This window comes from Haematobia irritans, chromosome 5 (genome assembly GCF_050003625.1).
Source record: "Haematobia irritans isolate KBUSLIRL chromosome 5, ASM5000362v1, whole genome shotgun sequence".
NCBI classification, from domain to species: Eukaryota; Metazoa; Arthropoda; class Insecta; order Diptera; family Muscidae; genus Haematobia; species Haematobia irritans.
This window is the reverse complement of record NC_134401.1, coordinates 173,165,763-173,178,559: the sequence shown is the minus strand read 5'-3', so window position 1 is coordinate 173,178,559 and position 12,797 is coordinate 173,165,763. Positions and strand designations below refer to the sequence as shown.

The 12,797-nt window shown below is 35.3% G+C and overlaps 3 protein-coding genes across 3 annotated transcripts; 2 read left to right on the top strand and 1 right to left on the bottom strand.

Moving 5' to 3' along the window:
* Positions 1-145: 145 nt before the first annotated feature.
* Positions 146-1,391, top strand: LOC142240171 (uncharacterized). The gene is made up of 2 exons (XM_075311873.1): positions 146-178; positions 1,017-1,391. The coding sequence occupies exons 1-2, from the start codon at positions 146-148 to the stop codon at positions 1,389-1,391; spliced, it is 408 nt and encodes a 135-aa protein (XP_075167988.1).
* Positions 1,392-5,239: 3,848 nt separating this feature from the next.
* LOC142237890 (uncharacterized) lies at positions 5,240-8,006 on the top strand. Its single transcript, XM_075309345.1, has 4 exons — positions 5,240-5,330; positions 5,508-5,557; positions 5,628-5,881; positions 5,947-8,006. Exons 1-4 carry the CDS (start codon positions 5,294-5,296, stop codon positions 7,928-7,930), a joined length of 2,325 nt encoding a protein of 774 aa, XP_075165460.1. The 5' UTR covers positions 5,240-5,293; the 3' UTR covers positions 7,931-8,006.
* Positions 7,984-8,612, bottom strand: LOC142237893 (bolA-like protein 3). Its single transcript, XM_075309347.1, has 3 exons — positions 8,522-8,612; positions 8,399-8,464; positions 7,984-8,345 (listed from the first exon to the last, which is right to left on the bottom strand). Exons 1-3 carry the CDS (start codon positions 8,537-8,539, stop codon positions 8,079-8,081), a joined length of 351 nt encoding a protein of 116 aa, XP_075165462.1. The 5' UTR covers positions 8,540-8,612; the 3' UTR covers positions 7,984-8,078.
* Between the last annotated feature and the right edge of the window lie 4,185 nt (positions 8,613-12,797).

Sequence of the window (12,797 nt, the reverse complement as noted above, 5' to 3'; positions counted from 1 at the left end):
CGACCCCCCGACCCTTTGTATGCAAGGCGGACATGCACCATAGTGGCTCCCTGATATGGAAGGGTACATTGTGCTCACAGGAGAGGCTTGCCCCTTTGAATGGTGAAAGGGTTACACTGACACAAGAGGGTGGCGAATAATGAAGATGGTTGCAAGGACAAGACTAATCGTAGCGAATGTAAGCAACATCCCAAATTTTAGACGATCCGGTTGCGAAGGGATGATCCCAGACGTAACGTTGGTTTCGGAAAGATACGCAAACAGAATTATGAACTAGAAATATACACAGCGAGCTACCTCCAACACATAAGTTTTTTTTCATACGAACCGACGTAGACAGCCACGAGTAGACAAAAGTGGAACGTGAAGAAAATAGACAAACGGCTCTGATAACGGAGATTGACCGACGACTCTGCCCGGAAATACAAGGCGACGCGCGTCAAATTGTGAGACAAAAAATGGACACCACAATCGAAGGAAGCAACAAGGAACAGTGAAAAAGTAGCGGTCCACTGGTGAAACGATGTAGTCGCAGAACTGAGACGAAACTGCTAAGGGCGAAGACGAATATACACAAGAGCACGACGCAGAGGCTTGGCTGAACAAGAACGGGACAAATATAAGGAAGCCAAAATAGCGCTCAAATTCTATAAATGACAGCAAAAGGTATCATTGGGAGGACCTCCGAAACGACATTAACCTAGACCCCTGGGGTATGGATCATAAAATCGTAATGAAGAAGTTAGGTGCAAGGAACTCGATACAAGATATGGATGACGAGACCATATACAACATAGTCAACTTCCTCTTTTCGCAACACACAGTGTTAGAGTCAATGACCATACAGAAGAAAATACTACAACCTTCAACTTATTGACGAAGGAAGGGCTTAAGCTAGCTGCTTTCCAGCTAAAGAAATACAAGGCTCCTTAGTCTGATGGGATATCGTCAGAAATACTAAAGAACATCGCAGATGTTATAAATAGCAAAATTAGTACTTATAAATAAAGTAAAAGGAGACCCATGAGAACCATCCTCATACAGCCCTCTATGGTAAACAGCTGGAAAGTCTTATCAAGCCAAAGCTAAGACAAGCGATCTATATAAGAGGAGAACCCTCTGACAGACGACACGGGTTCCGCTCAGGAAAATCCATGATGGGAGCACCTAGAGATGTAATGGACGTGGCTCTAGATACCCGTAGGGTCAGCCATCATAGCAGACCTGTCGTTCTACTTACAGCCCTAGACGTGAAAAATTATTTTAATAGTCTCAAATGGATGGACGTCTTACAAGCATTGGCGCATAATCTTGAAAACCCGGTGTACTTCATGCGGATAATAAGAAGTTATCTGAAAGGCAGAATTTTGATATATAACACCGACGGCTGAACTAGTAGGGTTGAAATCACATTAGACGCTGCCCAGGAATGAATACTGGGCCCAATCTATGGAATATTAGCTACAACGAGATCCTAAGAATTGATGCCAGTGGATACTTTTTTGGTCGGATACACTTTGGAGTGACCACGGAAAGTGGTGGAACATAGGAAACCTACGGTCTGGACGCAGAAACGGTAGATGAAAAGGTCAAGCACCTACGTGGAAGTAAAGTGGAAACGGTACCGAGGTAGTGCAAAACTCCAAGAGCGAGAAGGTTCGGGTTTTGTAGCCGGCATTATGGATATATATCCGGCATACGACGGGATCCGGAATACGACGGGAAACGTTCTTGTCCGATGCGTATAGGAATTTTTTACCCACCCTCCCCCTCCTCAAAAAAAAAATTGTAATATCCGTTAGATTAGTACATTGCTAAATCTTCGAATTGGTCAAATAAATGGAAATAGAAATAAATAAAATTTTCTATAATAAACCTACATTTAAATACAACAGCATTTTTATACCAACCACCATAGAATGGTGACGGGGGTATAATAAGTTTGTCATTCCGTTTGTAACACATCGAAATATCGATTTCCGACTATATAAAGTATATATATTCTTGATCAGGGAGAAATTCTAAGACGATATAAGCATGTCCGTATGTCTGTCTGTTGTAATCACGCTACAGCCTTCAATAATGGCACTATCGTCCTGAAATTTGGCACAGATTCGTCTTTTGTTTGCAGGCAGGTCAAGTTCGAAGATGGGCTATATCGGTCCAAGTTTTGATATAGTCCCCATATAAACCGACCTCCCGATTTTATTTCTTGGGCTTATAGAAACCGCAGTTTTTATTCAATTTACCTGAAACTGGAAATCTAGAGGTATTGTAGGACCATCAAAAAGTGTACTGCAAATGGTGCCAATCGGTCCATGTTTTGATATAGCCCCCATATGGACCGATTTTGCTTCTTGGTCGTCTAGAAAGTGTATTTTCTATCCGATTTACCTAAAATTGGAAATCTAGGGGTATTCTAGGACCATAAAGAGGTGTGCCGAAAATGGGGTGTATCGGTCCATGTTTTGATATAGCCCCCATATAGACCGATCTCCCGATTTTACTTCTTGGGCTTCTAGAATCCGTAGTTTTTATCCAATTTGCCTGAAATTGGAAATCTAGAGGTATTCTAGGAAAATAAAGAGATGTGCCGAAAATAGTAAGTACCGGTCCATGTTTTGTATAGCCCCCACCCCCGATTTTATTTCTTGGGCTTCTAGAATACGTAGTTTTTACCCAATTTGCCTGAAATTGGAAATCTAGAGGTATTCTAGAAAAATATAGATATGTGCCGAAAATGGTGATTATCGGTCCATGTTTTGATATAGCTCCCACCCCCGATTTTATTTCTTGGGCTTCTAGAATACGTAGTTTTTACCCAATTTGCATGAAATTGGAAATCTAGAGGTATTCTAGAAAAATGTAGATATGTGCCGAAAATCGGTCCATGTTTTGATATAGCCCCCATATAGACCGATCTCCCGATTTAACTTCTTGGGCTTCTAGAATCCGTAGTTTTTACCCAATTTGCCTGAAATTGTAAATCTAGAGGTATTCTAGGACCATAAAGGGGTGTGCCGAATATATTGAGTATCGGTACAGTTTTTGATATAGCCCCCTTATAAACCGGCCCTCCGATTTGGGGTCTAGATTCTAGAACTTCAATTAAATGTGCTGAATACTGTGTGTATCCTTCCATGTTTTGGTATAGCCCCCATTACACCGAACTCCCGATTTAACTCCTGGGGTTTGTAGAAATTGTAGTTTTTATCAGATTTGCCACAAATTGAAAATATACTGACATTTTACACCCATAACAAAGTGTATATGATTTAGTTTTATCGATCCATTTGGTAAGGCCTCCATATAGGCCGATTTCACTTATTGAGGGTATAGAAGGCGCACTGATCATGAAAATTGCTTGAAACTGAATGCAAAATTTCCAGATTTTACTTCTCGTAGTCATTTAAATATTTGGGATGAAAATGCACAGATTTTAGATTTCAAATCAAGGCGTTATTTCATCATTTTCTTGCACTTACAAGAGATGTTTATGATTCCTCTAAAACTCAAACAAAAAATGGTTCTTATAAATTCAGAATCTGATCTAGTCTTCATAGGTAAAATCTTTACATTTATCTGTGGGAAGCGAACTGGTTGAACTGATCTGCTTGGGAAAATATCTGTCATCAAACCCCCCTGAAATTTTCAAAGGAAACTATTATATTTGATTCATGGTGGTGGGTATTCAAGATTCGGCCCGGCCGAACTACTACTGTATATACTTGTTTCTTATAGGACAGGCTCTTCGTATAGTATTCCTTATTACGTTTGTTCAACAATCTTTCATTTGGACGTTAAAACTGCTTGGTGATATAAGGCAAACATAAATAATAGAACTTTATAATATAAATATATTATATTTATAGATAAAAGGAATCCTTCGATAATATTTGATTAATCTATGCATGGTTAGCATGTCCGCCTTGCATCCAAAGGGAATGAGTTCAATCGCAGTATCGTCCTGTTTTCACGGTGGAATACCCCCTTAGATAATGCGATTGTCGTTTCTGAGAGTGTCGAAGCTTCTCTAAGTAGTTTCACAGGAATGTGGAACGCCGGACTCTGTTATAAAAAAGGTCCCGTTTCTTCGAGCTTAACGTGGAATCGGGCAGTACTCCATTGATAAGAGAGAGGTTCACCAGTGTGGTATTACAATGGATTGAATAGTCCAAAGTGAGCCTGAAATATCAGGTTGTCACTATACCTAACCTTACCTACACCCACAGATTTGCTGAGACAGCAAAAAGTCTTCTGAAAAGTCTCTGTTTACTGAAATACCAAACATCTGTCATTTTTAAAACATAAAAATTTAACAATTTGTTGTTCGCTAGACGCTGGAGTACACTTTTGAATTTTCATATCCAGCTACTTAGATTTAATATTTACATGTCTATTAGAGTTTAAAAAACTCATATTTCCAATGCATACGTATCTAATATATATTTCTCAATGTGAATCACTCTCACTTTCTTTTGAAAACACCTATCGCGTTTTTTGAGTGAATCATTTTTTTTAATATATGTTTTAGCAGTACACTAATCAACAAGGCCAATGTTGTATAAATGGAATAACTTTTTTTTAAACTAAACAAATCAATCAAGAAAAAAATTCTTGAAATTTTTAATATCAATGGAAAATGCGTATAATTATAAATACACCCAAAGAAATTTGTTAGTAAACACCACAGAAAAATCTGCTAAAACAGCAGACTTTCTGCTGATAAAGGGAAAACAGTCACTGATTGCTGAAATAGCAAACATTGTATGCTATTTTTCTTTTTGACTCGCTACATTTCATAAAATGTATGTTGCGAAAACCACGAGATTAAATCGACGAAGGTCGACTTCATGGGATTAAACCTATGACCTTTATTATGGACCTATCTTCATTTTGCCCAAAAATTCTTTACAAGAGAATATTCTGATTTTTACGGAATATTTACATAGTCACAAATCGTAAATTAAATTTACAAAGTTTAAAATCTTTCTTGGGTAATATGTTGTTATATTGTGTAGTTCAACTAAACCATGAATGAACCTTAATAATGAGTCTCAACGAAAATCTAAATAGTAACGATGTTATAGATACTAATATTTTCTATGTGGGGAAAATTTATGCTTGCTTCACGCTTCAAAAGTATCGAGCCTTTCTGTGTGCATTCGAACACATGACTTATTCTTTTAATCAGTTTAGTCTTAACGTTGCATTCAACATAGGCAAGTTGAAACGAGAAACATCATAACATCACAAATTAACTGGAGAAAACAAGAAAGTACTTTCATAAAAGATGTTCGGTCTTGCATTGTTGTTGTTAATAAGTTGTGGTAAATATTTTTTTCTAGGGATGTTGTACAATTGCCTTTTTAGATCTATATTCAAATTATTCGTTATTGTCTGTTTTAGTATTGCAAATGTTAATCTCTCAAAGAAAGATACAACATAATTTTTGTAAAAAAAAAACGACAAGACACATTGAATAATTATAATTTTACCCGTTTCAGAGTCCCTTTTACTACCCGGAATAAAAGGCATTCATTTTAAACAGGAAAAGGTTTGTATACTAATTTTTATGCTACAAAGAGATAAACAAGTAAATATATACCTATATAAATATACAATAGCAATGGCGCCCAAACAGCCGCCAAGACCTATATACAACTCCTCGGTTTTATGTATGGAAATCATTATTCCCTCAACAAATGTACATAGGTCAAAAAACTCCAATAATACCAGCGCAATTTCCAATGAATTTTTACCGCTATGGATTTCCCCATATATCTCAGTCAATGCATAAACCTAACTATATCTTACCATTGCCTGCGAACATACAAAGGAATTATCCATATGGGATTGTTAAGGATAGTATGGACAAAAGGTTTGTAGTTTCTTTGTCTATATGAGAACTGCTTGTACTAAAAAGGTCACATTTATTCCAAACAGAAAACCTGCCGGTTATCACCATATTACTATCATAAACGCACTTATACCAAAGCCACACATACCACCGCCCCCAACTCATCAAACCCCACAGCATTTGTCAACTTTTCAAAACTACAGAAGTAACCGCCAACTTTATAATCCATATCCAAATATAGAATCGACCGCTACTGCATGGTCGAATATAACAAGAATCCCTATTATTTATCGATCCCCGCAGATAACTCTACAAACGCAACAGAACAGATTTTGGAACCGGAATGAATCATATGGGCAACAACAGGACAATGAATTGCCATGCGGTAGAAAATCTATGAATGAAGATTTAATTCCTTTAGGTGCTACTTATTGCAACGTATATCCAAAGATTGAAAATATATCCTTTCCACTCGAAAATACTAAGAATGCTCCAACATCGAGCATAACTGAAAAATCTGAAATAATTACAACTGGATCCATACAAATACCACTCTTACCCAAACCTTTATATCGAATTAGTACAACCCTTCCACCGACAACGGCTCATACAACTACAAATTATTCAACTTTCTTTCCGATAAAACAAAGTGGAGAGAGTATATTCAGTATAAAACCTACACTTTCTCATATACGTAATGGAGCACAACATAGTTTTTTTACCATCGAAGATGCCATAACGAAAATGGCACCTCTAAATAAAGTTTTTAATAGTCCTATGGATGCCTATGAACATGCGAAACAGCAAAAATTCCGCTCCGAAAAAATACAACAGTTCAAAAGGATTAACTTAAAATCAACAGCTAAAAGCTTTTTTCACAACTTTTTTGATGATAACAACAGCTTCGAATCCATTGAGGCTATGGACGAATATTCTCCAGTTGGTAGTGAGAAAAAAGAAGCAATTAAACCCAATTTTTCATACAAGAATGAAAATATTGAAGATGAAATATTTTATGAAGGCCAGCCCAATTTAAAAAGCAAGTTTTTTGAAAATTGGAATGTAGAAGAGTCAACAGAAAGTGAACAATACAAACATTATAGTACAACTCCAAGTACTTTTGCAGGAAAAGGAATAAATGGAACAACTTCTAACTCTTTAGAAAATGGGGAAACATTCCCAACTCTTTCAACGATGTTAATAGCAACTACTACTGATTTTCCCAATCGCAGTGATGAGATGCCAATCGAATCCACAACCACAATAGCACCGCCAAAATTGCTGTCATCTACATTGTCATCAAAAATTAAATTTAACAAAGTGAACTTGAAACGACCATTCTTTCAGGTTCTGGCATCGGCTCAAAAATATCCCAAGACTCTGAGAAGTCAAACCAATGCATTTAAAACTATAAACGTAACATCTACATCACAACCATCTTCTGCAATTACAAAAAAACCGAACAAGTATCGTCGATATAAATCGAAAAAGAATAAACACCTTAAATATGCAATGTCTTTTACTACCTCGACCACACAAACTCCTTCCGCAGATGCAAACAATATTCCAACAACTACACCATCGTCAATAGTTTCTTCCACATCCCCGAATCCAAAGAAGGAAAAGCCACAAAGAACACAAAGCACAAATCGCAGAAATTCTAAACGTGTGCAAAGCACAAGTTCGACGGAAAAACCACTTGAAACTGCTTTAAATAAAAGAAGGGGAACTAAAAGTCGAAAACGGCAGATAATAACAGCCAAAACTACTCCCCTCTCTGTTCAAAACCTTAAAACGTCTTCTACGACCACAACATCCCAAAGACCAGCTTTAGTATCTTCTCAGATTTCAACGAACAACTCCAAGTCTACCATAAGACCACATCATCAGTTAGAACCTAGGACGAAATATAGCAATACTATTCGGAATGAGACACATGATATCGAAAACAACCAAACAGATAATTCAAACGTGTCCCAACATAAAGACAGTAGCAACAATGTACCACCTTTGCCAATAGAAATATATTTTAAGAAAAGTCAATATGGGAAAAATGTGAACGGATTGTAAAATCTCTGTAGGATAAATGCACTATATCAAAACAAGCTTTTAATAAAACCCCATTTTTATATAGATTTTCTACATATATTACAGGGTTACTTACTATAATTTACAAGTGGATTATCTCGACTACAAGTTTTATATTAAGTAGATACGTCTACTTTGATGTCGGAGGAACAGCGGTATGAATCCGTACTCCATGCATTTCCCTGATTTGATCCTTGAGAGTGTTTGTTACAAGTTTATGCTGTTTTAACGTGTTTAGTCCTTTGAATTCATCTGCTTCCACAAAAACCTCAAACATTGCTCCACATCCTCCCGATACATCCCTTACTTCGATGGTAGCGGCTTTAGGGAATCGAGAGGCTAGTGCCTGCTGAATGATTTGCTCTGCATTTGTATTTGTACTGCTACTCCGCCTTATCTACAATTATTTTCATATTAATATTATTTCGTACTTTCAATTCAATATCTTACCGTTTGCAAAATACTCGACTGTATGGTACGATTTCCGGAAATGTAGCTACTAAATCCTTTTGCCAACTGCACGAAAAATATCCTTGAATAAACAATAAATTGTATCTCAACAAATAAACTTACAAAATTTCTTCCTGACATGTTGTTACTTAACACCAACCACTGTAGGTATGTGATTGGTAAACAAAACTGTCAGCTGATTATTGAATTTTTCGTGATAGAACAAGTGTTGCCAACTACTGAGAAACAAAAATGTATAGCTAGGTTTTTTAAAAACTTTCCAAAAAAAAAAAAAAAATAGCTAAAAAAGTAACTTTCGTATTAAAACTGATTAACATTTTCTAGTTTAAAGTCAAGAAGTCAAATCTGGAAACCCGATATGTATCAATTTTTGCATGATAGCTAGAGAAAGCACCACATGTGGAATTTTTAATCGGGTGAAAATGCGGCACAGGAAGCTCAATTAATTAAATATAAGAGAATATACCTAAATTTGGCTCGATGCACGCTTGCAATGTCATCAATAACAACTTGTGCAAAGCTCAAACCCACATCTCGTTTCGTTAATGCGCTTTACAGACTATCGGACGGAATGTCGGTGTTTGTAAAGAATCTTATAGTAGTATCGATTATGACTTCGGACTTAACTTATAATGTGCACAATATACGACACGAGCACTGTCATCCGGAATAACTGATAGTCTGTAATAAAGCGCATAAGATGAGTATTAAGTTAGAGTTTAAGGTGAGTACTAAGTTCGAGTTCAGCCGCTAAAGTGAAAACTAAATCAGTAAAAAGGCATAAAATTATACATATTTGTTGCAAATTTTATTATAACCTGATGGGGAGAAGCCCAAAGCAAATTTTTACAAATTTGCGGCTAAACTCGAACTTAATACCCACCTTTAACCTATAAATTAATATTTCGCAATAGCTGTAGATGTTCATTCCAAAGAAAAACTTACCTGCCCATAGGCATTCAGAAAATCTGCTTGTAGTGAGTGTAGCCGCTAAAATAAATCTGTAAAAGCAGAGTAAAATTATGATTGTTTTGACAAGTTTTATCATAACCGGGAATTTATTTAAAAATAGTAACAGTGAAAAAAGGTTATTTTAGAGAGATAATGAGAACTTAATACCAGTCTTAAGGTGGGTATTAAGTTCGAGTTTAGCCGCCAAAAGCAAACATAAATCTCTATTTTTATTATTATTAGTTCTTGTATTATTTTATTATTAGTTCTTGTGGATTCATATCTAGAAATTGTAGGTGCTGTTACTTGTTTGTTGTTGTTATTTTATATTACTTTGGTATATAGTTGCTTTCTAATACGTTATTGGCCAATAGGCTTTTGTATTATAATGAATAAATAAATAAATAAGCAGAATAATATTTATTTATTTATTCATTTAATCAACTAACGCCTCTATGGACTAAATGTTGATATTTAATATAATTCAAAGCAAATTGCTTAACACTAACTCTTAACCTAACCTAGCGCACAATCTTTTAATAATATGTAAATTTGAATTAAAATTAGTAAAAAGCAGTAGGAGATAAATTGTCAGTATCGGAGCCCAACAAAGTACTACATCAAACGTTCGAGAAATGTAATAAGAGTTTACGCTTAAATGAAGAAGGGCTAGCTGAGAATTTTTTTAGATTGTGAGGCAGCGAATTCCATAACCTTGCCGCACGCACTGAGAAAGAACGTTCAAGCACTACATGGGAGAAATGTTCAATAAGAACCTGACTGTTTCTACTAGAATTCAAGAAAGTAATAGAATTAAAAAGATACAAATAAAGACCATACTTGACCACACAGAAGAAAAAATAAATACACCTAAATCGCAAGAAGTTGTTAAACGAACAACCTAAAAGACGAGAAGCATACATTTCATAATTATCACGAGCATTCCTGCCATATACAAATCTCAAGATGCTATGAAAGCAAATATCAAGTTTACGTAAATTAATACAGTTAGTGCCTGTGTATACTTCAAGACCATAAAGTAAGATTGACATAAGCAGTGCATGAGCCAGTCTAAATCTGACTGTTTCAGGCATAACAACGTTGAGACTGTAAAGACGCCTGAGAGTAAAGTTCACTTTAGAACACACATGAAATTGTTCGAAATTTTATTATAACTTGAAGGAGAATGATACAAATTAACAATTGATACAAAAATAACCGTAAAATTTGCAATTTTAGCGCAATAATGAGAACTTAATAACGGCTTTTATTATAAAAATTGTCCACACTAAGAGCATAATATCAAAACAAATCCCGCAAACTTTTGTTTTGTTTCAGTTTTACTAAATAAACAAGTAAGTAAAGTAGAAAGTCGGGCGGGGCCAACTATATCATACCCTAAACCACCCCTACTGAATTAGTAAACATAAGCATTTGTGGGGTAACATTGGTATTGGTTTGAGCGATAAACCGCATTTCCATATTTAAGAACATTAAGGGGCAATTTTTATGGGAGTTTTGGCACAATCTGAGCAGAAATGTCTGATATTATATATAGTTGTAGCTGTAGTTGATTTTGCACCTACAGAGTTAGTATATAAATAATATTGAGTCCATTATTAAAAAAGAGGAAATCTCTCAATTAATGTGGGTAATGAATCAAAATTGGGAAAATCGGGCAATTTTGTTATGTAAGAGTTACATGTAAGTGTAAATACGATCGGATAGTACATAAAAATTTGAAACTTGAGTAGCATTGGTTAATAAATAAGAGATTTATGGCCAAATTTGGGAAAAATCGAGCGATGTATGATATGGGAGCTCTGAACTAAATCTGAACCGATTTAGATGATATTTTCCAGGTTTAATTGAGATCACAGAAGGTAACCTTGTGCTAAATTTGAGTAAGATCAGTAAAGAAATGGGGCCAATTTTTCAAAATCTACATCTGAACCGATTTCGATGAAATTTTGCACATACAGTTAGTACTATAGAGGACTGGATCTAGCCAACTTTGAGTAAGGTTAGCTAATAAATAAGGATTCTATGGCCAAATTTGGGAAAAATCGGGCTATACATATATATGGGGGCTATATCTAAACCTGAACCGATTTTGATTAAATTTTCCACATATATTTAGTGCTACAGAAGATTACATTTAGTCATCTTTGTTGATAAATAAGGGTTATATAGCCAAATTTAGAAAAAAATGTATATGGGAGCTATAGCCAAATCTGAACCGATCTCGATGATTGTTTGCACATATTGTTAGTGCTATAGAAGATTATAGTAAGCCAAATTTGAGTAAGATCGGTTGATAAACAAGGCCCAATTTGGTAAAATCGGGCGATACATATATATGAGAGCTATATCTAAATTTGAACCGAAATTTTTGAATGAAATTTTGCAGACTTGAAGGGTCAAATTTGGTGATGATCCGTTTGTAAAAAAGCGCAATGTGACCCCATTTGTCGAAATCGGGCGATACATATATATGGGAGCTATATCTAAATTTGATCCGATTTCTTCCAAATTCAATAGCTTTTGTCCTTGTGCCCAAAAAACACCCTGTACCAAAATCGGTTAATAATTTCGACCGGAATCCTGTGAACAACAAATACATGGACAGACGGACCGACGAACAACAAGCGCTAGATTGACTCAGGAGGTGATTCTGAGTCGATCAGTATAAAATTTATGGGGTCTAAAATCAATATTTCTGGTAGGTACATTTTTTGGCAGGTCAAAGATATTATACCACTATTGTGGTTTAGGGTATAAGAACAAGTAATGATGAATTTATGTGCAGTATTTAGCATTCTGCTAAATGAGGAACTAATTTTTTTTAATATGGACATACAAATTTATTCTGGCACTGATCGCAAAAACAAAATGGTATTTGGTTATAATATTTATTTTATTTTTTATTTCAAACATCAATACATAGGAAGCCTAATAAGGCCTATAATACATGTATTGTAAGATTAACTACTACGACTAAGTTGTAGTATAACTAATTTAATGGTAAATTTCTTATCAATGATAAATACATTACAATTAAAACTTGGTCCCCCAACCAAAATTAAATAATATAAAACCCAATAACCAGCACATTTATTAAGAAAATGGTAACTCATTAAGAATGTGTGTCATTTACATGATCCAAAATATTACTCTTGTATGATTGGTAAGAAAAGGAAAAATTTCTTAGTGAATTAGGCAAATGATTCCAAAAGCGAAGAACTCGAATCAAAAAAGACTTTTCATATATTGAGGAATGTATCATAGGGACATCAATTTGAACATTACGCGTTGAATTTATAAATGAAAATTTATTTACAAGAACTTCTGGTTTTCTTGATTGCATAATCTTAAAAAAATGAAGAACAGTACGCAGATTCAAGTAACCAAGTGCAACCAAGAAAAT